This window comes from Rhodamnia argentea, chromosome 4, assembly GCF_020921035.1.
Source record: "Rhodamnia argentea isolate NSW1041297 chromosome 4, ASM2092103v1, whole genome shotgun sequence".
NCBI lineage: Eukaryota > Viridiplantae > Streptophyta > Magnoliopsida > Myrtales > Myrtaceae > Rhodamnia > Rhodamnia argentea.
The window spans coordinates 22,807,109-22,830,453 of record NC_063153.1 but is presented as its reverse complement, the minus strand read 5'-3'; the positions used below and the strand labels follow the sequence as shown (position 1 = coordinate 22,830,453).

Below are 23,345 nucleotides of genomic sequence, written 5' to 3'. Positions count from 1 at the left end.
GTACTTCCAGAGGAAGCTCAATTACTGTCTAGATCGAGATTGAAGCACAAATTATGAACAGTACAGTTGAACTTTTTAAGTTGGTGAACAGTTAAATAGCTACTGTTGACTCCGATTAAATGAAATTCCGCTATGTAGCAATAAAAGGTCAGCTGATCGCAGCAGGTACACGGTGAGGACAAACCGAAGATAAAAGCAAAGCCTCGATAAAAAGAATCCCCAGTCCTATATAAACCCTTTTCGTGGTACCGAGCTCCCTGGACGGGATAAAATGACAGCCCGCCTATCAGTGATGAAGAACATAAAAAATCTAGGTTCCCGACTGCCATCTTGAACATGAATCCCCCACAAGCCGCTGGAGAAAACTCTGCACAATCCGTGGATCATACTACAAGTATCAAAATGCACATGATTATTGTACAGCGGATTGGCGACATGATAAGAGACATGCTCAATCCGATTATCCTCCCTCTATGGACTTTGACGTACTACTCAATTCCAATACCAGGAGTAAATCAACTCAACGAACCAACATATCTTCCAACAGAGGTATAGTCAATCATATGGCTTATGATAAGTAACCCACCCCCCGGAGATTCGACCGCATTAATTTCAACAGTGGCACACAAAGGGAAAATAAAATTCTAACCCGAGATATCCAGAGATGTCTTCCAAACAATAAGGATAAGCTTGATGTTCGACATTGAAATTAAAAAAGAGACCACGCTAGAAGCACCAGAAAGCAGAATACAGGTCTCAAAGGGGAGCAACTTTCGAATCATGCCACCTTTATATACACGTCTTTTCAGTATGGAACCACAGAAAAATATTGATGCATAGGCATAGCAGCACAGCAGCAGGAATGTCCATATTACAGGTTCGGCCAGGTCTTTACACAGCCTCATTAACTATGAGCAGCAAGACCTGTGGAATGTAACTGATATATCAGATCAAAATGACACTATAACAAAAAAGCCAAGGAAAAAGTCTTCTTCTATGGCACTTATCATACAAAATGAAGAAATCATAAGCTGCCAAGGCAACAATGCAATATAGACCAATTGAAGAGTAATTTTCACTTAATAATAGACCAACAACAAATAAATGCTTAGTACTAGCTTTTAAAAATATGAGAAGATTGACCTGCTCAAAGTGCCATCTCAGCCTGCAAAGCAGCAAGTTCATCCTCCTCGGCTGTCCGCTGAGGAACAGGGCGGGCTGGACGCGGACCAGCTGGGACATGCACTGGAGCAGCAGGAGCTGTTGTGGCGGGCTGAAGGAGCTGTTCTTCCAACTCAGCGCCTTCCAGTTCTTCGAGCTCTGCCTCAAGCTCATCCTGGAATCACAAAATGACTAGAGATAAGCATAGACTTTCTGGACGATAACTGGACATCCACCCAATTGATGATCAAAAGCATAACTAAAATCAAACAAAGTGTGATGATGGTAACCTCATCAAAGTCAGCGGCTGCACCAATAGGAGTTGACAATGCCTCTTGAATTTGTTTCATGTTCTCCGTTTGTTCATTAATCTCATCCATGGTCTTGTCCACATCATCAATATTCCTATGAAAAAATGGATATCAGTAAACAGTACGAGCAAAAGAAAGCATGATAATGGAGCACACGGCTAATTCAAGCTCAAGAAAATGCAATAAGAAGTGATGCCACATCGCATAGAAAAAAAAATGAAAATCAATAAAATCAGTACTCCGCAATTCAGAAAGGAAAACAAAAGTAGGACATACGTCGCCTGCTGCATTGATTTCATTGCTTTTGCTCCAGTTCTCAGAGCATCCACAGTCTCAGTCGTTGCTTTTGCCCCTTCCAACATTATCATCTGAACAATTCACATATCAGCCATCCAATCCAAGAAGCAGATATCAAGGAAATTCTGAAAGATCGAATCTTGATGGCTCACCTGATCATGAATCCGAAGTTGGAAATTTCCAAGCTGCTCAATCTGCTGTTCATACAGCCTCTTCCTCTTTAAGCATTGAATTGCCGCTGCATTCCAAAAGGCACAACTTTATGTCAATAAGATAACAACTTGCCGACTTCCGTAATGGATAAATGCCATTATATAGCTTCAAGTATCATACGAAAGAAAAAAAAGAGTTCTTGCATAGTTGCAAGTCAGAATTACAAGGGAAAAGAAAGCGAGCAATATACGTGAAACGATAGAAAGTTAAAGACAACAAAATGTAATGGTGAATTAATTGAGCTAAAATTGCTTTCCACTAATAAGGTCGCAATGATACGAAGGACAGTCCAAATCAGAATGCAATGACAGATTAAAGTGCTTTGATTGTCATAGAAAAACTGCCATAAACGATGATATAATAAGCGTAACAACAAGTTTATGTGGATTTTAACTGCATTATGTGTACACAACTCCATTCCTAATAACCAGTGAACTGGTTGAGAAAATTAAGCAACTCCAAGAAATTAACATAACAAAAGCAAAAACGAAAAAGTTATCTATCCAGGAAAAAGTCAAGATGAATGACCATACCCCTTTTATTTTTTGCTCTAGTGAACTCCTTCGCTTTCTCAACCTCTTGAGAAGCCTTCTTTATGAGAACCTTCTCCTTTTTCTCCAGCATTTCAAGTGTCTGTACACAAAGGAGGACAGAGGGGCCAACTGAACCAGTTAAATATACAAATGATAACCTACCATAATCATTTGTATAGACTAAAGTTCAATCATTTTGAAAGCCAACAATCTAATTAAATAAATCCACATCTTAATATAGAGAACTGCAGAAGCATGTGTCTTACTATTATACGTATTTGAAGCATGTATTTCTTGATTACTGACAACATTAGGGGAAATCGACATGAAAAAGACTTCACATAAAAGAATGGATTCCTCAGACAATTTTTACAAATATAGATAAGTCTTCACCCCATTACATAATCAGATAAAATGTGATCGTGTGCCTTGGTGCCTCAGTTAAACTAGCACGCATAGCCACAGATAACTTCCCCGATTAAAAAACAAGAGCTTACAAACAGCTTTCACTTTCAGGAGTTACATTGAGTCAGAAAGCTCATGACATACTATAGTATGCAGCCAATTATTGTTATGCGGTTTATACACAATCACATAGAAGTGTAGGTAGCTAATACTGAAGACAGACTCAATTATTGAAAGTGAAACTATCGTCAGAAGGCTAAGAGCCCCAAGCAAAGTTCCACAGGGAGCTCAAGGACGTATATCTACTCGCCACTTTTCCCACAAAATCAAATCAAGAACCACTTCTTCAACCCTTGGATAAAAGAGAGATCCCCGATTGCTTGATTATTAAGTAGCACTCATCTCCATCCAGAGCACCCACAAAAAAGCCGAAAACTTGAAATCAAGCGCAAAAGGCACGGATCGAATCCCCGTTACTAAACACCGACGCGATCAACGGACGCCGACGAACTGCAAATCAAAGACAGAGAGTACGGAAGGAGCAAAGACAAAGCCGGCGATCGGTACCTCGTTCAACTTGTCCAACGTGGTGAGAGCGTTGGTCTCCTGCTTAGGTTTCCCGAAAAGCCGGTTAAACATGATTGATCACCGCCCTAAGAAACCCTCGGTGTCCTGAGCATCAACACCAAAACAAACGAGAATCGATTAATCAACCAATCAATCAAGATCGAATCCGTTCAAGCCCAATCGATCCGCAGAAACAAACAGGACGGAGTCAACAGGGGAAATAAGCGCACACGAAAATCGGAAACTTGACGGCGGAGATCGATGCCGGTCGAGCGATCGGAAAGAAAGGGAGAGATCGAGGCGGAGTCGGCGATGGCTACGCGGTGGTTCGGTTGAGGCAATTGGAGGGCGGTGAAGAGAGGGTTGAAATTGGGGATGATGGAGGTTTGCTTAGGCGTGTTGATAGGGAGAGAGAGAAGAAGGCGATGGAGCAAGGCAGCTGCTCTCTCTTTCCCTTTAAACGGCGTCGTTTTTGGGCATTGTACGTCGAGAGTCGTCGGCAAACCCACGTGGACGCCACTTCACTTCAGTTTCGTCTTGGTTTCGCACGGAGGCTCGGGGTTGAGGTCCCACTCGTTTCGTTCCATTTGGCCGCTCTCCTTATTTGTAAATGTTCTAATATTTATTATATTTATCTTTTACTGCAATCAACATGTCATCAACGTATAATAACAGATAAATATAAGAGCTTTTTGAAAGTTTGCACGGATATACACAACTGTCATATTTGTTTCTACAATAGCCAAGTTGCACCATAAACGAATCAAACCTTTTATATCACTGCTTAGGTGATTTCTTCAAGTCATAGATGGACTTTTTCAATAAACAAACATGATTTTCCTTACCTTCAAACTGAAAATCCTCTAGTTGACCCATATAAATTTTCTCTTCAAGTTTACCATACAAAAAAGTTATTTTCACATCAAGTTGTTCCAACTTTAAATCATGCATAGCAACTAATGCAAGGAAAACTCGAATAAAGCTGCGTTTAACAATGGGTGAAAGCACAACATTAAAATCAACTCCCTTAATCCAACTATAGCCCTTAGCAACTAGACGTGCTTTAAATCTAATGTTTTCAACTGCAGGAATAACTTCCTTTCTTTAGAAAACTCAATTGCGACCCATGATTTTCTTTTCTTTTGGTGATTTGACAAGCTCCCAAGTTTAATTCTTTTCAAGAGATTCCATCTCTTTATTCATAGGGACTAATGACTTTGCTGAATCTTTTGAAGAGACAGCTTCCCTATACGTTTTAGGCTCACTATACTCTATCGACTCTGCTGTTGAAAGAGCATAAGCAACAAAATCCGAGTACCCATATTTACGTGGAGGTTTCATTGTTCTTCTTAGTCTATCTCTGGCTATAGAATAATTTTCTTCTTTAGGTTCTTCAATTTCAATATTATTAGTAGCTGAATGAACTAGTTGAAAAGAAGTTGCTTCAAACTCCACCTTTTCCTATGCACGTTTCAAATTTTCCTAGCAAGTAACGGATGATTCCTTAATAGGATGAAGCATAGCAGATTCATCAAAAGTAACAAATCCGTTAATCATAATCTTAGACGAATCAGAACACCAAAGTTTATAACCTTTTACACCAGAATCATAACTAAGAAAGATGCATTTTTTCGCTCTAGGCTCTAGTTTTCCTTCACTAACATGTGCATATGCTGGACATCCAAACACTTGAAGAGAAGAATAATCAACAGGTTGCAATGAACATGCAAGGAGAACAATTTATCAACTAACAAGCTATATTGACTTGCTTTAGCCCGAATTCCTTACCCAAACCAGCATTAAACAACATGCACCTAGTTCTCTCTAATAAGGTTCTGTTCATGTGTTTTGCTATACCATTCGGCTGTGGTGTATTCACTATAGTATGATGCCTTACAATTCCTTCGTTCTTGCAAAACTCATTAAACTCGCCTTCCAAAATTCTAGCCCATTATTTGTTCTCGGCCGCTTGATTTTCTTACCGGTCTGCTTTTCAATCAATGTTTTCCATTGTTTAAATGTAACAAAAACATCACTTTTTTGATTTAGAAAAAATACCCAAACTTTTCCTGAAAAATCACCAATAAAAGTGAGTATATACCTCGAACCAAGGCCTTTTGAAGAAATTTTAGCAGGCCTCTAATTTCGGAATGAATGTAATCCAGAGTGCCCTTTGTTGTGTGAATTCCCGCTTGGAAACCGACTCTTTTCTGTTTTTCAAAAACACAATGTTCACAGAAATCCAGTTTTTCAACTTTCTGACCACACAAGAGACCTCTCTTACTAAGCTCCTCCATCCCTCTGATACTCATATGGCCTAATGTCATAAGCCATAATTTAGTATCATCCGAACCTGTCATATCGGATGAGACCGTAGTTGAACCAAGAATCGTAGTACCTTGCGGCTGATACAAAGTGCCATTTTTTAGCCCTTTCATGAACAAAAGTGAACCTCTCATAATTTTCATACCTCCACCTTCAACAAGAAATTTACAACTGTTAACATCAAGTGTACCCAAAGAGATCAGATTTTTCTTCAAATCATGAACATATCCGACATTATCTAAGGCTCTGATCATGCCATCATGCATGTTAATATTAACAGTGCCAACCCCAACCTCTTTGCATTTAGCATTATTGCCCATTAGAATAACTCCACAATTATATTCTTTGTACGTAAAGAACCAATCACGGTTAGGACACATGTGGTACGAACAACCTGAATCAAGAATCCAACTATCACATAATTTATATTTATCGTCTACAACCAATAGCCAATCTTCGTCTCCTTCTTTAGCAACATCGGCTTGAATGGGATTTTCATTTCCCCAATTCTGTTTATTCCGGTAGTTGCGATTGTTGTGACGATTGATACTCCCTTGATTTTGCTACTTCAAATTATTTTCTCTTTGTTGCTTTACCTTCAATTTCAAACAATTTATCTTAATATGCCCCAGAGACTTACAATAGTTGCAAATCATATCTTTGTGCTTTGAATTTGACACGCTCCTGCCACTATTACTTCTCTCAACGGACCTTCCCCGAGCAACTAAACCAGCCCCATGGTTATTACTGCCTTCAAAAGTTAATTACGTATCGAGTTTCAACTTATTTAGCAGACTAGTCTTGACATATTCAAAATCAATATTTCTCTACTAACAATCATGGTCTCTCTAAAATTCTTATAAGAGGGAGGTAGTGAAACTAACAATAAAAGAGCTTGATCCTCATCTTCAATTTTAACAACAATGATTCTTAATTCAGTCACAAGAGCATTGAACTCGAAAATATGAGATTTAAAAGAAGTACTTTCAGCCATACGAAAGTGAAGAGTCGTTGCTTGAGCCTTAATTGATTAGTGGGAATCTTTGTCAAAAAAATACTCTCCAATTTCATCCATAAACTTACAGCTATTTTTTGATCTAATACCTCCCGCAAAACTTCATTTGTGAGGCACAACTAAATAGTGGACAAAGCTTTTTCATCCAAGTCTTCCCACGTTTCATTCGACGTGGTGTCCGATTTCTTTCCTTTACTAAACAAAGTTTTCTTCAAACCCCGTTGCGTAAGAACAACTAACATACAAACCTGCCATAGGTTAAAACCGCCACTCCCATCAAACTTCTTAATATCAAATTTCGTTGTTGAACTTGAAGCCATACCAAAAGATCAAAAATCCTAAGGCTCTGATACCAGATTGATATGACAATGTGGAAACTAAAATGAAATTAAAGCCGAGAAGAAGAAAAAAAAACACAAAGATTTATGTGGAAACCCTTGCAGGAAAAACTACGGGGAGAGGAGAAGCGAAATCCACTATAGAATCAAAGATTACAAAAAGCAACTTAGATATTCTTCTCTATCTAACAGTTTGAGAAATAGCAATATTTGAACCATTACCCCTCAAACCCCGACATTGGCTCAAGCCCATAATTATTTCAAGACATGTCAACAGTTATTTTATAATCTCATTCAATTATGTTTATCTAATCATCCGATTTTATAAAATAAGAGAAACCTAGAGTTTTTAGCCCAAATAGATGGCGATATATTGTAACGTTTTTGGATCTCAAATTGTTATTTGTTTAGTGAAGATTGACTTTTCAAAAAATAATAAAGGAATGAAGTCACGGGAGGGGATTCACGGTAAACCCATCTAGTGAAAGCAAAGGTTTGCAAACTACCAAAGTCAAAGAAAGAGAAACAATGGAGGGATGCCTTCCGTCGAGTTTTCAAGCCCGAATCTTACACATCCGGTGACAAAATTGAAGGTTGTGATGTGAAAATCTATGATCAAATATATTGAAGAATATCTTCTTTGAGGTAATACTCAACAAGTGTCATTCTCTTGCCAACTTTATTTTTTGAAGATTCCATGGAGTCCTTATAGATTTTGAGATAAAATTTAGTTTTACTGTTGTGATTTGATGATTGTAAACTGGGATTTAAGATGTAAGAGGAATGGTTGTAAATTGGGATTTAAGATTTAAGATGTAAGAGGGATGGTTGTAAATTGGGATTTAAGATGTAAGAGGGGAAGCTTGGAAGGGACAAGATCATTTGAAACCTAACTTCACCAAGCTTGGTTCAAAGGATTTTTTTTATAAGGATGCTACACTATTGAATTTGCTGTTGAGCGGGTAGACCTTTGTTCGAATATTTGAAAGAATGATTTTGGTTTAGGTTGTCTAGTGTTAAGGCTAAGCTTTTATGCTTCATTTTCGCTGAGACTTGAAATAAATTAGTTAGTCGTCTCCTTAAATGGTCCGATGCTATAACTGTTGGCGAGTTATTTTTGTAAGTTTGATGTGCCAAAAATGAAGGAAAATTAGGAACATAAAAGAAAAGAAAAATTGGGCAGCACCTGGACCAACTTGGTCGTGAACTTTGAAAGTATGAAATAGATGTCCGAAGCTTTATTTGGATGGGAATTGCACTTAACTTTTACCCCTTGAAGCTGTTGAAGTAATTTGGTGATTAGGGTTCAAGGTAATGAGTTTCAAGTCAAGAAGTTTGAAGAATTAAAATGATATGTAATATCTCCGAAGTTGGTTTGAGGTGTTTACATGTGGTTTTTGAATTTAATCCATGAAATAAAAAAAGACTAAATTTAAGTATCTAAATGAAGTTAAGAAAGAAAGAAGTTATTGGTTGAAGATGGATGATTAAAATGGTGATTTCGGGTGATTTGGATTAAAGGAATATTTGCTGGGTCGTCTTGCAATCAAGTTCTTGGATCTTTATAAGTTAACTCTCTTGGTATGAAATTAATCCCCCTAGCACTCAAGTGATTTGAGTGTTTGAGTTAAATGTTACTATGGTGCATTGTTCTATCCTCAAGTGAATGTGTTATACATGTAAGAAATTATCAGCGAGTTTCGCATTACATTTGTCCGATGAATTGTGGTAATATGACTATGGCCGATGGTATATATATGTCTGTGTGCATTGATGTGAATCACATTGTGTGCTTTTTGATGTCTACGTGTGTCCTAGATATTATTACCTCACTGTCATTCTTATATGCCGTTCTCACGAGCAAGGTCATTAAAAGGACTCTCTATTTGAGTTAATGGGAACCCGTGTTACATATTATGTGGCTGGACTTTAGTCCTTGTTGTGGATAATGGAATATAAGAAGTCATAGCTAGGTGGATAAGTGCCACTATTTAGAGGAATCCTTCGTCGGTGGTTGTGAATGACCGATTTTTTCTCTATCTTTTCGACATTGGTTCCTCAGAAGCAAGTTAAAAAGATTGAGAAATAGAACCAGCTGATTTGATTCGCTCTCAATAGCCCCGAGAGTAATGCCCCGCTCTCAAGATGAGTCTCTAGTGAGACCATAAAATTTTTCTATGGAAGCCCACTAATATGTACTTCATTTGATTAATGTGTTCTTTGTAGTATTCATGTGAAACTTGTTACAATCTCTATGTTTGATACGAGTGTATTTTGTGTGTGATTGCGAATATCAAGTGATCTCTTTCGGACCTTGAAATTTCACCGATTGAGGAGGTGCGAGGAGGTGCTGCTCACCCCTTATTTAGCATTTTCAGATTTAGGCGAGAGGGTGTCTTCATCTCTTACGGAGAGTTAACTGGGAAATTCCTAGGCACTAGAATTCAACGTGGATTTAGTTTGAATTAGAGTGAGCAACAAATACTTATGGTATCCCCTTGCCTATAGAATTGATATGTGGTTTACGGGGGCTAATATTCCCTGTTTTATTGTACAGATATCACTAGTTCCATCGTGGCCAACTGTGATCCTCCAATGTTCATGTCCCGTACATGTGTCAAAGTTATCTTGTTGATCGACCGATCGTGTGCCTCCCAGGCTTTTCTATTTAATATTTATAAACGGGCCAAGTGTGAGCCGAGCCTTGAGTATGTTTTTGACATGGCCTGCTGTATACCCTTTATATATTCATGCTATGAGAAAAATAGGATTTTGCTTTACGGGTTGATTGATATAATCCTCTATGTAGTGGGAACTGTCTCTTTTTCAATGAAATTATCCTTTCATTTATTCACTTTACGGGGTTTATAGTAGCCCCTTGTCATTTGCACATAGCGTTATCATGCGGTTTACGGTGTTACTGCTCAACTCAACAAGACGCGGGAAAGGCTAGTGAACGGACCCCCCCCCCTTTTTTTTTGTTGGCCGGTATCTGTGTTTGCTCTTAACCCTTGCTAGTTATTGCCCTTGTAAGAGGTTAGATTGTTCATGAAAAATCATTTTTTCTATTGCTGCCTGTCTGGTATGGTCAATTTCATAGCTTTTATTTGAACTTCATTGAAAATAGTGGGCACTTAGGATGGTATAGTTCTACTAACAAAGGGAGCCCTATTATAAGCACACGATGAGCAATGAATGGTGATTTGAGCGAAACAGACTCCTTCTAGATCTATGGCTATCTCCCGTCAATCAGAAATTTAAGTTATTTTTTGCAAAATTGTTCCAACATAACCTATGTGGTTGACCATTCTCCAAGTTTGCATGAGATTTACTTCAAACATATTATTGGAAGAAATACTTCTGATATAACCGGTGTGATAATCGATTAGTCAAAGATTAATTACTTATGAGAAAAATAGGATTTTGCTTTACATGTTGATTGGCATGCCCTCTATGTAGTGGGAACTCTATCTCCTTTTCAATGAAATTACCCTTCCATGTATTCTCTCCGCGGGTTTATACAACAATGCACCCGTTCACGGGAGGGTGCCCCGTATTTCGGCATTATAATCCGTCTTACGTTAGGAATGAACGATCATTTCGAACAACCGGTGCTGCATCCCATGGAGCACCAAACACAGAGGTGATGATAATGGCTCATTTCATCCAAAAACAATGACAAAATGCAATGATGGGGTCAACCTAAGCGTCTAATTGAAAGACTCAAGTGGGGAATCGAACCCGATCGCTTTAGATGAAGTGTTATCAAGCACGGCTTCCCTAAAGAACAGGCATAACATTAAGTCGGAACAAACATTTTGCGGGGTTTCTGTTTGTCTTTGGTACTACATCCATTCCATGGAGTGGCAAATTGCCAAATACAGAGGAGAGTTGATAATAATGGCCAATTTTATCGAAATAAAACTGGGACTTATTTTCCTGGTCGATGATTTTACGGTTTAGGCGAACCGTCGGATAAAGCATGACCGATGAGCTCCCTCCTCAAGATCTTTCCCGTGAGACTCTTGGGCATGCTACCGATAAAAGCGACACGCCTTATCTTCTTGTATGGAGCGACCTCCAAATCCGGTTTCATGTAATCGAGATAAAGAGTCGAGTTGTCTATGGGTTCGCACCGGGCTGAACATACTGCAAATTTGATATGTATTCGAATGCAACAAGTCAACTGCTTGAGCTATGTTATAAGTAAGTACCAGCAAGTGGAACAAAGGTGTAGTATGAAAGACCACGCCAATCTTGTTGGACATATGTAGAAGCATTTGGGGTTCAAGGGGAGGAGGAGGGAAAAAAAAACATTAGCAGCAAGGAATAGAACTAGAGTTGGAGAAGAGGCTTTCTTAGCTAATATAGAACTCGTTGGGGTATCGGACTGATCGCCCGACTTGCTATTAAGAACACCGGGTGCTCGGCGAGTCGGTGATAGGGTCTAGAGAAAAATAGACCTAGTTGTTCTCACCCCCAAATTGCCAATGAACAGATGCCCCAGCGTTTGCATCTAACATCTTCAGACATCAACTCCTCTCCCTCCCCGGGAAAATCTAAACCTGAAGAAGCGTCTTGAAAGACGGATGAATCCAGGAGGAACACACCTGTTCAGCAATGAAATCCATGACTTCAGATTCCGTAACATAGCACCAGGCTTTCTCGCTACAAAAGCCATTGGAACACGCCTTGCCTCTTCATCGGGATACCCGATTTCAAGCAATACACGTGGATTAGTCTCGTTGGTTGTTTACGCAGCTACTTAGCCGAAAAGAAAGCACATTTATGGATCTCACCACACACCAAACCTTGACAAGTACATATTAAGCGGATAAAAATTTGCCTCAAAAGTTAATGAGGATCACAATAGGACATCTTGTGGCAATCATCATTTTGCACGATGGTAGGATTACTCTTTTGACCTTTTAAAGATTGACTCACCAATGCTTTGAATGTCCTCCAAGTAATCTAAAGATCACTAAATGCTTGAACAAAAATAAGATAAACTCGGCTCATGCAAACTCAATTCATCTGTGGTGGTCATAACACAATCACTAGAGCGTAAAGTATCACCGCGGCTTCCGCAATTTGAGGATGCGATTGAAGTAAATGCTCCAATTCAGCGGGTGGGACCTGTAGGATAGGATGAGAATGAGATGACAAAATCTGATTACGTAAATACAGAAGCATCAGATTTCATCGGCATAAGATTACTTATGACAGCGGCTACCCGATACGCCTTGTATTTTATCAATTCCTTTAACCTATCCACAATGTAGAGGAACCCCTCCGAGTCAAAGCAACAAAGTTCACCAGTTTTTAGCCTACCGTCAGGATCCAATGTCTCGGCCGTTGCCTTGTCATCTCCAACACAACCTACATGGAATCGGGAAAGATTCACAACAACGTCCGAGTTTTGCGAGTGATATGTGAAGCTCAAAGAGAAGTTTTCAAGTAGTGAGGAATCCTTATGTAGAAAGCAGCGTAGTAATTGTCGATGTCCCAAACGACCAGGATATCTATCAAATCCGACTATTTTGGCTTCCATATTCGCGGAGTGGTGACCAACCGAGCCGTATTGCTTGGTCTCATCGGGCCTCATCATCCCACTTCCCGATAGGCTCTCTGTCAATGAGTAACCCTGAAAAATTTGTTATCACGTGTCACTGTTGACAAAGCCATTAGTCATTTATATCTATTGATCTTTCGCATACATCGGCTCAAAAACTACGTGCGGTATCTACTTCCTCACATTCTCCAACTCTTTTTAGTGTCGTCTTCCAAGATTGCGGTACATCACTGTCATTGTAGGCGCACGGTATCTATCGGGGTAGATGAGTAAAGAATCATGCCCAAGCATTTTGGCAATTAAGTAATTGGTCCAGTTATTTGTCGCACATTTCACGAGTTTTTGCGTAGTAAGTTTAGCTTTCGATTGGATTGAAACGGATTTAGACATATGCAAAGCTAACCACTGTCGTCTTGACGTAGCATGAAACAAAAGAAAACCAAAGGATCGTCCGTATGGATTAACAATGATATCCAAAGCCGGCGGTTATTTCAGGTTGGTTTTCTAGTTTTATGGGAGAATCGGCCATTTCTTTTCGGGATTATAATTAGTAGGTTAATTATGTTTATGGCCAAATAAAGTTATAAAACATGAAAGTTATGTTGTCTCTTTAACACTACTGATGTAGAACATCTAGCATGTGATTTCTTGGAGAAGCGTGATCGGCAGAAATCAGGGCGATTTCACCGCTAATTTGTTTAGATAGGTTTTCGGGTAATTTTTCTATTTTAGGAAACTTTGCGATATAGATAATCGCAATATTCGATTTGAATTCTGTTTTGATTTTATTAGATTTGTTTAGTATTATCTCGTTTTATGATATCCTAGGAGTCCTATCTATATAAAGGATGTCCATTCTATATAATCGGACGAATTATTCTATCAATTTCAGTATATTTCTTTGGAAAGCTTTTCCTGTTGTCTCTTCCACTGCATCATTTGGTATCAGAGCAAGGTTCTCCTCGCGACGATGTCTCATAACGTGAATCGAAATATCTCTGTAGGCGAGGGCCGTGCCAATGAGCCTGTTACACGAGAGGAGTTTACCTAGTTTGTTGAGGAAACTCGACGAGCTCAGCAAGATAGCCAACGGACGATGCAAGAATTGCTTGCTGCAATCCAACGGTTGTCTACGAACCCTAATCCAAACCCCGGCGTTCTTCCGGCTGAACGTGTCTCGATTGATCGCGTTCCCGAAGTAGTTATGGGACGTGGGGAGAATCCCCGACAAAGGCGACAAGACTATGTCGAGGATTCTGAAGAAGAATTCCAAGACGAGCCTGTTCGTGGAGGCCACCGACAAGGGAGATACCGACGAGACCCCGAACAATATCAATTGAAGGTTAATCTTCCTACCTTTAATGGTAATCTCAATATCGAAGACTTTCTTGATTGGCTTTGGGAAGTCGAGAAATTTTTCGACGCCATGGATATTGAAGAGGACCGCCAAGTGAAGCCGGTGGCTTACAACCTGAAAGGTGGTGCCTCGGCATGGTGGGAACAAACACAATTATCCCGTCGCCGTCAAGGCAAGGCGCCAATCCAAACCCGGAGTCGGATGAAGTAGATGCTCAAGATACGGTTCCTTCCACTTGACTATGAACAAGTTTTGTTCCAACAATTCCAAGATCTGAGACAAGGAAGTCGAACAGTTCAAGCTTCCATAGAGGAATTCCTCCAGCTCTTGGCCCGCAATAATCTCGCAGAGTCAAAAGTGCAACAAACCGCCAGGTATATCAATGGTCTATGTTTAAATATCCAAGATCGTGCTTCGCTGCATCGTCTATATTCTGTAGAAGACGCTCAAGAGATGGCTAGGAAGGTAGAATTGCAATTGGAGCGAACCAACTTCTCAAATCAAGGAGGCAATTATACTCCTCGAGGGGCATTTGGACGAGAAAAATCGCAGGAGGCGGCTAAGTCCTCTAATCGGCAATTCAACAATACGAGCCGAAATTCGGGGAGTAATGTTGAGGTGCCCAAACCTTCCGAAACCCTTGCATCAAAGGCCCGTGATGTTGCTCCGAATCCCTATGCGAAGCCCTATCTAGGGAAGTGCTTTAAATGCAATGAGCCCGGACACCATTCGAGTGACTGTCCGCGACGGGAGATGGTGAATCTAGTCGAGCAAGAAGATGAGCTTTATGAGAACGATTGGGAGGATGAAGAAGAAGTGGCCGAAGAAGAGGGGGAACGTGTCAATTGTGTGGTCAGACGGCTACTATTAGCTCCACGAAAGGATGACTCGCAGCGGAATAACCTTTTCCACACCCATTGCACCATCAACGGGAAGGTCCGCGACGTCATTATTGATAGCGGAAGTTGTGAGAATATTGTATCGAAGGTACTTGTTGATCATCTCCAACCGAAGACAGAAGCTCATTCCTCACCTTATACGATTGGTTGGATTCGTAAGGGGCCAGAACTTAAGGTAACTCGGACTTGTCGTTTGCCTATTTCTATTGGAAAATCGTACAAGGATATAATACTTTGTGATGTTGTTGAGATAGATGTATGCCACGTTTACTTGGGACGACCATGGCAATATGATGTAGATGTTACCCATCGGGCATGTGAAAATGTTTACTCATTTGTGTAGAAGAAGACGAAAATCACTCTTCGTCCTTTAGATGAAACTGCTCGTGTTCCTCGAGCTACTCGAAACGAGAACAAAGCCGGTGTTCTACTTAATGTTCTCAAGAGGAATGATATGTACTTGATTGTAAATAATGGATCCAAGCAGGAAACTATCATAATCCCGTAAGCGCTTCAACCCTTGCCGAAGGCTTTATTCCCGAGGATTTACCCGATGGGCTACCACCGATGCAAGACATCCAACATCAAATTGATTTTCTACCCAGTGCTAGCCTTCCAAACCCGCCGCATTATCGCATGACTCCGAAGGAGAATTTAATACTACGGAAGAAGGTGGAAGAACTCCTTCGAAAAGGGTTTATACGAGAGAGCATGAGCCCATGTGATGTTCCTACCCTCCTCACACCGAAGAAAGACGGAAGCATATGAATGTGTGTCGACAATCGAGCAATTAACAAAATTACTGTGAGATATCACTTTCCTATTCCTCGTTTGGATGATATGTTTGACGGGTTGGCGGGATCAAAGGTCTTTTCGAAGATCGATTTGCGGAGTGGATACCACCAAATTCGTATGAGACCAGGAGATGAATGGAAGACGACGTTCAAAACAAGCGAAGGACTTTATGAATGGTTAGTCATGCCCTTTGGGCTTACCAATGCTCCTAGCACTTTTATGCGCTTGATGACTCAAGTTCTCAAACCTTTCTTGGGAAAGTTTGTGGTGGTTTACTTCAACGACATTCTTGTATATAGCCCGGATGAGCAGCAACATGTAGGCCACCTACGAGATGTTTTGCGGGTTTTAGAGGTTACTCAACTCTATATCAACTTACTCAAATGCAGCTTTATGACCAATCAACTACTGTTTCTAGGGTATGTTGTTAGTGCGGATGGCCTTCAAATTGATGAGACAAAGGTTGCTGCCATTCGAGAGTGGCCGACACCCAAAACTGTTGGGGAAGTACGAAGTTTTCACGGTCTAGCAACATTCTACCGTTGGTTCATCCGTAACTTCAGTACCATCTTGGCTCCTATTACAGAATGCTTAAAAAAGGGCCAATTCAAGTGGAACGATGTGGTAGAGGCGAGTTTCGCCTTAATCAAGGAGAAATTATCTACTGCTCCAGTTCTTGTCGTGCCAAATTTTGATACGGTATTTGAATTAGACTGTGATGCTTCGGGAGTAGGGATCGGCGCTGTTCTATCCCAAGAGGGTAGGTCGGTTGCTTATTTCGAGGAAAAATTGAATGAAGCTCGACGCCGATGGTCTACTTATGAACAGGAATTCTATGCTGTAGTACGAGCTATTAAACATTGGCAATGTTATCTCTATTAGCGTGAATTTATACTCAACACCGATCACCAAGCTCTTAAATATATCAAAGGCCAAAAGCATTTGAACAGGATGTGACCGAAGTAAATGCTCCAATCCAGCGGTTGGGACCCGTAGGATAGGATGAGAATGAGATGACAAAATTTGATTACGTAAATATAGAAGCATCAGATTTTATCAGCATAAGATTACTTATGACAGCAGCTACCCGATACGCCTTGTATTTTATCTATTCCTTTAGCCTATCCACAATGTAGAGGAACCCCTCCGAGTCAAAGCAACAAAGCTCGCCGCTTTTTAGCCTACCGTTAGGATCCAATGTCTCGGCCATTGCCTTGTCATCTCCAACACAACCTACATGGAATCGGGAAAGATTCAGAACAACGTCCAAGTTTTGCGAGTGATATGTGAAGCTCAAAGAGAAGTTTTCAAGTAGTGAGGAATCCTTATGTAGAAAGCAACGTAGTAATTGTCGACGTCCGAAACGACCAGGATATCTATCGAGTCCGACTATTTTGGCTTCCATATTCGCGAAGAGGCGACCAACCGAGCCGTATTGCTAGGTATCATCGATCCTCATCATCCCGCTTCCTAATAGGCTCTCTCCGTCAATGCGTAACCCCGAAAAATTCGTTCGCACTTGTCACTGTTGACAAAGCCATTAGTCATTTATATCTATTGATCTTTCGCATACATCGGCTCAAAAACTACGTGCGGTATCTACTTCCTCAAATTCTCCAACTCTTTTAGTGTCGTCTTCCAAAATTGCAGAAAAGACTTGTCATTGTAGGCACACAGTATCTATCGAGGCAGATGAGTAAAGAATCATGCCCGAGCATTTTGGCAATTAAGTAATTGGTCCAATTATTTGTTACACATTTCACGAGTTTTGGCATAGTAAGTTTAGCTTTCGATTGGATTGAAATGAATTTAGACATATGCAAAACTGGCCGTCGTCGCCTTGACGTAGCATGAAACAAAAGAAAACCAAAGGACCGTCTGTATGAATTAACAATGATATCCAAAGCCGGCAGTTATTTCAGGTCGGTTTTCCAGTTTTATGGGAGAATCGGCCATTTCTTTTCAGGATTATAATTAGGAGGTTAAGTATGTTTATGGCCAAATAAAGTTATAAAATATGAAACTTATGTCGTCTCTTTAGCACTACTAGCACTACTTCCTTACGTGGAGTTGAAATTGAAAGTCATCAAGTCATAAATAAAATTCCAAAACTAGAATTAGGGAAAAATGCCTCAAATGGGCTGTCTCTGAGAAATTGCCCTCTGACATCGATGATGAAGCTCGAGGGAGCAATGTTCGAATTTAATATCCGTGGGGCATTTTAGGCCAAGGACAACTCTCCCAAGTTAGAAACATGTCATTTTTTGTGTACTTTTTAACACATTGCTTCTTTCTTTAACTAAAGGTCTAAAAATTGGATCCAGGTGAAGCACGACATTAAGGTTAAAGGCAATTTTTTTTAAGCCAAAAACAAGAGGGATGAGGAAGGTACTGCCTCAAACAATCCAAAGAGGACGGTTAGGTCTGCAGGAAATGGAGTACAAACTTTACCCTTCTCCAAACACTCTCATCCACGTGTAGCACAACATCCTATGGTTTGCTCAAGAGCTCCTCTAATGGTATTCCAATATGCATGGGAACGATATCTAATGTTTTACAGGGAGTTCAAGAAAAGATCGTGATCAATAACGTTAAAATAATAACGAATAGAATGTTATCTTCAGTTTGGTAAATTGATCGGTCGATTCACCTTTTGTTTTGATTTAACTTACCTCAGCCGAAATTTGCTTTACGTCAATGCACTTTCATAATACTCGCTTAGATTATGTATCATACTCTCTGTGAATGGAAAATGTCAATGTAGCTAAGCTTACGGGGATTGATGGATGAACACAAGAATGCTCGTTAACTTCAGATTGGAATCTGGCCTTAACCCAATCGAACAGATTTGCTCTCAAAATGAAGTTTTATCGTCCCGATCCATTTAATCAGTTCCAAATCACCCACAGAAAAGAAAACACAAATACACCTCCGTGTCGAACACGTGTCAAATACCGTCATGCGTTTGATACTTTCCAACACGCAACCGACACGTGATCAACACCTCGGACACGTCGGCGACACGTGAGTCCAACATCTCGACACGCCATTTTCCCATGCACATAGTCAAATTTAAACATTTTCAATAAATTAAGGGTCAAAACGTAAATCCATCAAAAATATATATGCTTAAGTCATATACACAGCCGCTCCAAATTTAATATACCCAATCGCCAAAACAAAAAAAAATACCTCAATCGTAAATTCCTAATAGAAAAAGAAGAAATTTATCGTTGATATTTTTGTATGTACAAATGTTCATATAAAAATATATGGTTCATATACGTGTCCCAACGTATCGGAATTTTCTATTTTTTGAAAAAAATGACATACCAGCGTGTCGTGTGTCATTGCTACTTAGCCTACACAAGCCAAATTCAAACACATTACAAGCCTAAATCTATGAAAATACAATCACTGCGCAGCGATCCACACAATTTACTTGAATCCTGATGCAAAAGCACCGGCCACATCCATGCTACAATGAAACAGTGCTTGAACTAAACATAGAAAACAAGATGACTAGACTGATGTTCAATGTGGAACCCAAGAATCGATTCATTTGATTTCATGTTCATAGATATTAATTACATAATTTGATTCACCTTTCGCGAAACATAAGCATGCATTATTTAATCATCTCCATTCTCCAAGCCCACAAATTATGGCAGGTACCCAGATAACCCAGCCAACCAACCAAACTAAATTTGCCAGAGGAAGGTTTCACCATGAAACCGCATCAACTACTTCCTATCGCATCTCATTATAAGCAATTAATCTTTGACTAATCGATTATCATGCACAACACTTTGAGATATCCAATACCTGATCTCCATTTAAACCACATCAGACAGCAAGTCCTACGTGACGATAACTATAATCATACCTCCTCCTGAACCATGCAGACAAAAACCATGCTCCGTGCGCAACCATATTACAATTTTTCAGGGCAATGCAACGGTTCAAGGTGTATATTATTGTGCATCCAAGTCCAATAGGAGGCTAAGTTTCCATGCAAGCATCACTTGCTGAAAGTAAATAGTCAATGACAAAGGGAAAACATACTAATCAAGTTGCGATCACTCAAGACCTGCCAATTGCGGTTTAGATAGCATGAAAGCAAACTTCTCAGGAACTCCTGTGAAGAAATTGCCACAAGAACAATGAAATACGGAAAGAAAGACCCAGCAACATATTATTGCGACGAGGCTTCGTCTTTCTTCTCGGATAAGTACCTATAACGAAGAAAAGAGCAAGTCACACAATGTTTACCTGTTTATGCATCTCCCAGTCAAAGCCGCAACCGCAACTAAAATAAAATGATAGAAATTATAACTGATAAGCTAAACAGATCTATATGTGCATACTTGAGGTGAAGTGTGGAGTGTATTAAACCAGTTTGCGATTGGAACTTACCCCTGAGCCCTTCCCCAACGAGATAGTTGATAGAGCTGGACAGATTCATTTGAGGCATGGCATGCAAGAAGTAGGTAGTTCCGCGGCTGCACCATCCATGCAAATCTCATAAACAGTGCAGAATATATACACATAGCTGCAATCAAGACACAAACGTGAACACATAAGCTGGCTGGACATGATAAGAAGATAATAAAATTGATTGCTTTTGTAGGAACAAAAATTACTAACCTGCTGTCCTTACCCAAAAAAAAAAAAAAAAAAAAACATTGCTAACCTGCTGTCATGTTGCCTGATATCATCTCTGGTGGTTTTTGCATGTCAACCAATCCCTATTGGAAGCAACAAATAAGGTAAATATTTATTGAAAAAGCTGAAAGTCCTGGCTTTAAGATGTTCATGTGATGGCATGTGGAAATAGACATTATGGAGCAGAAGCATACAGCAACCACAAATCCCCAGTTTGCAACTGGTCCCCAGAAATGAGTAGTTTTGGGGCCAACAGGACTGTTCAAGAAAGCTCGGAAAGAAGCCATTTATAGCAAGTAATCCCTGCAGAAAACTCACACCGGATATATCAGAAGCATGCCTCCCAATGATATGTACAAGTAAATCTCATGCAAACTTGGAGAATGGTCAATCACAAAGGATATGTTGGAACAATTTTGCAGAAAAATAGCTTAAATTTCTGATTAACAGGAGAGAGCCACAGATCTAGAAGTAGTTTGCTCTGCGCAAATCACAATTCATTGCTCACCAAGTGCTTAAAATAGGGCTTTCTTTGTTACTAGAACTAGGCCATCCTGAGTGCCCACTAATTTCGACGAAGTTCAAATAAAAGCTACCAAAAATGGCCACACCAGACAGGCAGCAATAGAAACAACGATTTCTCACGAACAATCTAACCTCTTACAAAGGCAATAGCTAGCGAGGACTAAGGCCAAGCACAGATACTGGCCAACAACAACAACAACAAAAAAAGGGGGTTTTGGGGGGGTTGGTTTAGGTAATTGCTAAAAAAATGTCGGTTCACTAGCCTTTCCTGCGCACTGTTGAGTTGAGCTATAACACTCGAAACCCCACGATAACGCAAGTTGTAAATGCCAAGGGGCTCCTATAAAGCCACAGAGAGAATACATGGAAGGATAATTTCATTAAAAATGAGACAGAGTTCCCACTACATAGAGGGCATATCAATCAACATGTAAAGCAAAATCATATTTTTCCCATAGCATGCATATATAAAGGGTATACGGCAGGCCATGTCAAAAACATACTCAAGGCTCGGCTCAGTTGGTCCGTTTATAAGTGTTAAGTAGAAAAGTCTGGGAGACACACAATCGGCCGATCAACATTATAACTTTGACACATTTACAGGACATGAACATTGGAGGATCACTGTAAGCCATGATGGAAACAGTGATATTTGTACAATAAAACAGGGAATATTAGCCCACGTAGACCACGAATCAATTCTATACATATAGGCAAGGGGACACCATAAGTATTTTTTGCTCACTCTAACTCAAACTAAATTCATTTTGATTGACTTCTAGTGCTTGAGAATTTCTCGATTAACTCTCCAGAAGTGATGAAGACACCCTCTCAGCTAAATCTGAAAATGCTAAATAAGGATGAGCAGCACCTCCTCAATCAGTGAAATTCCAAGCTCTGAAAGAGATCACTTGATATAACCTATGTTACACGGACACGCTGTTGAGGCTGTCGTGCGCGTGTCCGAGCTTCCGACTCGTGGTCAACTAAATGGACACGTGAGGACACGCAAGTCCGAAGAGTCAGGGGCAAAAACCTCATTTTGAAATCGTAAATCGCTAATCTCTCTTGCTCTCGCGCGACCCACGAAACTGCAGCCTCGCCTCGCCTTGCCGCGAGGGAAAAATCACGTCAGCAGAGAGAGAGAGAAACCTGCCAGCCGGGACAGGCAGGAAAATCACGCCCGAGGAAGTTGATGGAACGGGAAACCACCAATCAACCAATCAATCGAGATCGAATCCGTTCAAGCCCAATCGTTCCGCAGAAACAAACAGGACGGAGTCAACAGGGGAAATAAGCGCACGCTAACCTCGGAAACTTGACCGCTGAGATCGATGCCGGTCGAGGGATCGTAAAGAGAGAGAGAGAGAGAGAGAGAGAGAGAGAGATCGAGGCGGAGTAGGCGATGGCGACGCGGTGGCTCGGCTGCGGAATTGGAGGGCGGTGAAGAGAGGGTTGAAATTGGGGATGATGGAGGTTTGCTTAGGCGAGTTGATAGAGTGAGAGAGAAGAAGGCGATGAAGCAAGGAAGCTGCTCTCTCTCCCCCTTTATACGGCGTCGTTTTTGGGCATTGTACGTCGAGAGTCGTCGGTAAACCCACGTGGACGCCACTTCACTTCACTTCACTTCTGTTTTGTCGTGCTTTCGCCCGGAGGCTCGGGGTTGAGGTTCCCACTCGTTTCGTTCCATTTCCATTTGGCCGCTCTCCTTATTTGTAAATATCCCAATATTTATTAATTTAATTTATATGTATAATATCTGATTTCATGAGGTAATCCGAAATTTTTTCATATCTTTGCAAGTAAAATGGCGTTTTATATTTCCACAAGAAAGTCAAAATAAATTAAATTCAACCTCATAAGATCTGTTACTAGTGACAAAATTAATCGATTTACGGGATATGAATAACTCTTACGTGCAATATCTCTCGTGATTATTCAAATTATTAGTGAAAATATCTCAACCCAATGAAATCCCCATTGATCCGGATAACCACATTTGTTAAGCTTACGACTTAAGTACTACATAGCGTATAGAGTTACTTGCTTACACCCGAAATTAATACAATAGTAGCGAAGAAAGGTCATGAATGTAGAAAGTAATTATAATCAGTCGCGGCGAAAAACATATCATGAGCCTTGAGGATACGTAAAATATTGAAAGTTATTTGTTCACTTAAATGTTACTATAGAAAATTAAGACACTTAAGTGAACGTTTTGAAAGTTATGGCGCTCAAGTGAACGCCGTACACAAGTTATGGCACTTGTAGTGTACTTTTCCCCCATAAAATCACATGCACAAGCAATGACAAATCAGACACTTGTTCATCCAAAATCGAACCGAGCGGACAACAATAGGAGAAATT

General features: G+C 40.2%; 2 protein-coding genes and 1 long non-coding RNA gene across 6 annotated transcripts; all 3 read right to left on the bottom strand.

Moving 5' to 3' along the window:
* Positions 1-632: 632 nt before the first annotated feature.
* On the bottom strand, positions 633-22,401 carry LOC115740559 (vacuolar protein sorting-associated protein 32 homolog 2). 2 transcript variants are annotated; one of them, XM_030674062.2, is made up of 8 exons: positions 22,288-22,401; positions 3,488-3,592; positions 2,516-2,615; positions 1,922-2,007; positions 1,749-1,840; positions 1,452-1,566; positions 1,144-1,336; positions 633-924 (listed from the first exon to the last, which is right to left on the bottom strand). In XM_030674062.2, the coding sequence occupies exons 2-7, from the start codon at positions 3,557-3,559 to the stop codon at positions 1,148-1,150; spliced, it is 654 nt and encodes a 217-aa protein (XP_030529922.1). In that variant the 5' UTR covers positions 3,560-3,592; positions 22,288-22,401; the 3' UTR covers positions 633-924; positions 1,144-1,147. The 2 variants fall into 2 exon arrangements, with proteins under 2 accessions (XP_030529922.1, XP_030529921.1); XM_030674061.2 differs by lacking the exon at positions 22,288-22,401 and adding an exon at positions 3,726-3,896 and having other exon boundaries at positions 3,488-3,594.
* On the bottom strand, positions 2,978-3,481 carry LOC125314609. The gene is made up of 2 exons (XR_007198088.1): positions 3,227-3,481; positions 2,978-3,176 (listed from the first exon to the last, which is right to left on the bottom strand). It is a non-coding gene; the product is annotated as an uncharacterized LOC125314609 (long non-coding RNA).
* LOC115740564 (mitochondrial pyruvate carrier 1) lies at positions 19,729-22,395 on the bottom strand. Of its 3 annotated transcripts, none has more exons than XM_030674069.2 (5): positions 22,317-22,395; positions 20,648-20,756; positions 20,482-20,536; positions 20,205-20,340; positions 19,729-20,023 (listed from the first exon to the last, which is right to left on the bottom strand). In XM_030674069.2, exons 2-5 carry the CDS (start codon positions 20,738-20,740, stop codon positions 19,984-19,986), a joined length of 324 nt encoding a protein of 107 aa, XP_030529929.1. In that variant the 5' UTR covers positions 20,741-20,756; positions 22,317-22,395; the 3' UTR covers positions 19,729-19,983. The 3 variants fall into 3 exon arrangements, with proteins under 3 accessions (XP_030529929.1, XP_030529927.1, XP_048133316.1); XM_030674067.2 differs by having other exon boundaries at positions 22,288-22,390; XM_048277359.1 differs by lacking the exon at positions 22,317-22,395 and adding an exon at positions 20,962-20,986.
* Positions 22,402-23,345: the final 944 nt, after the last annotated feature.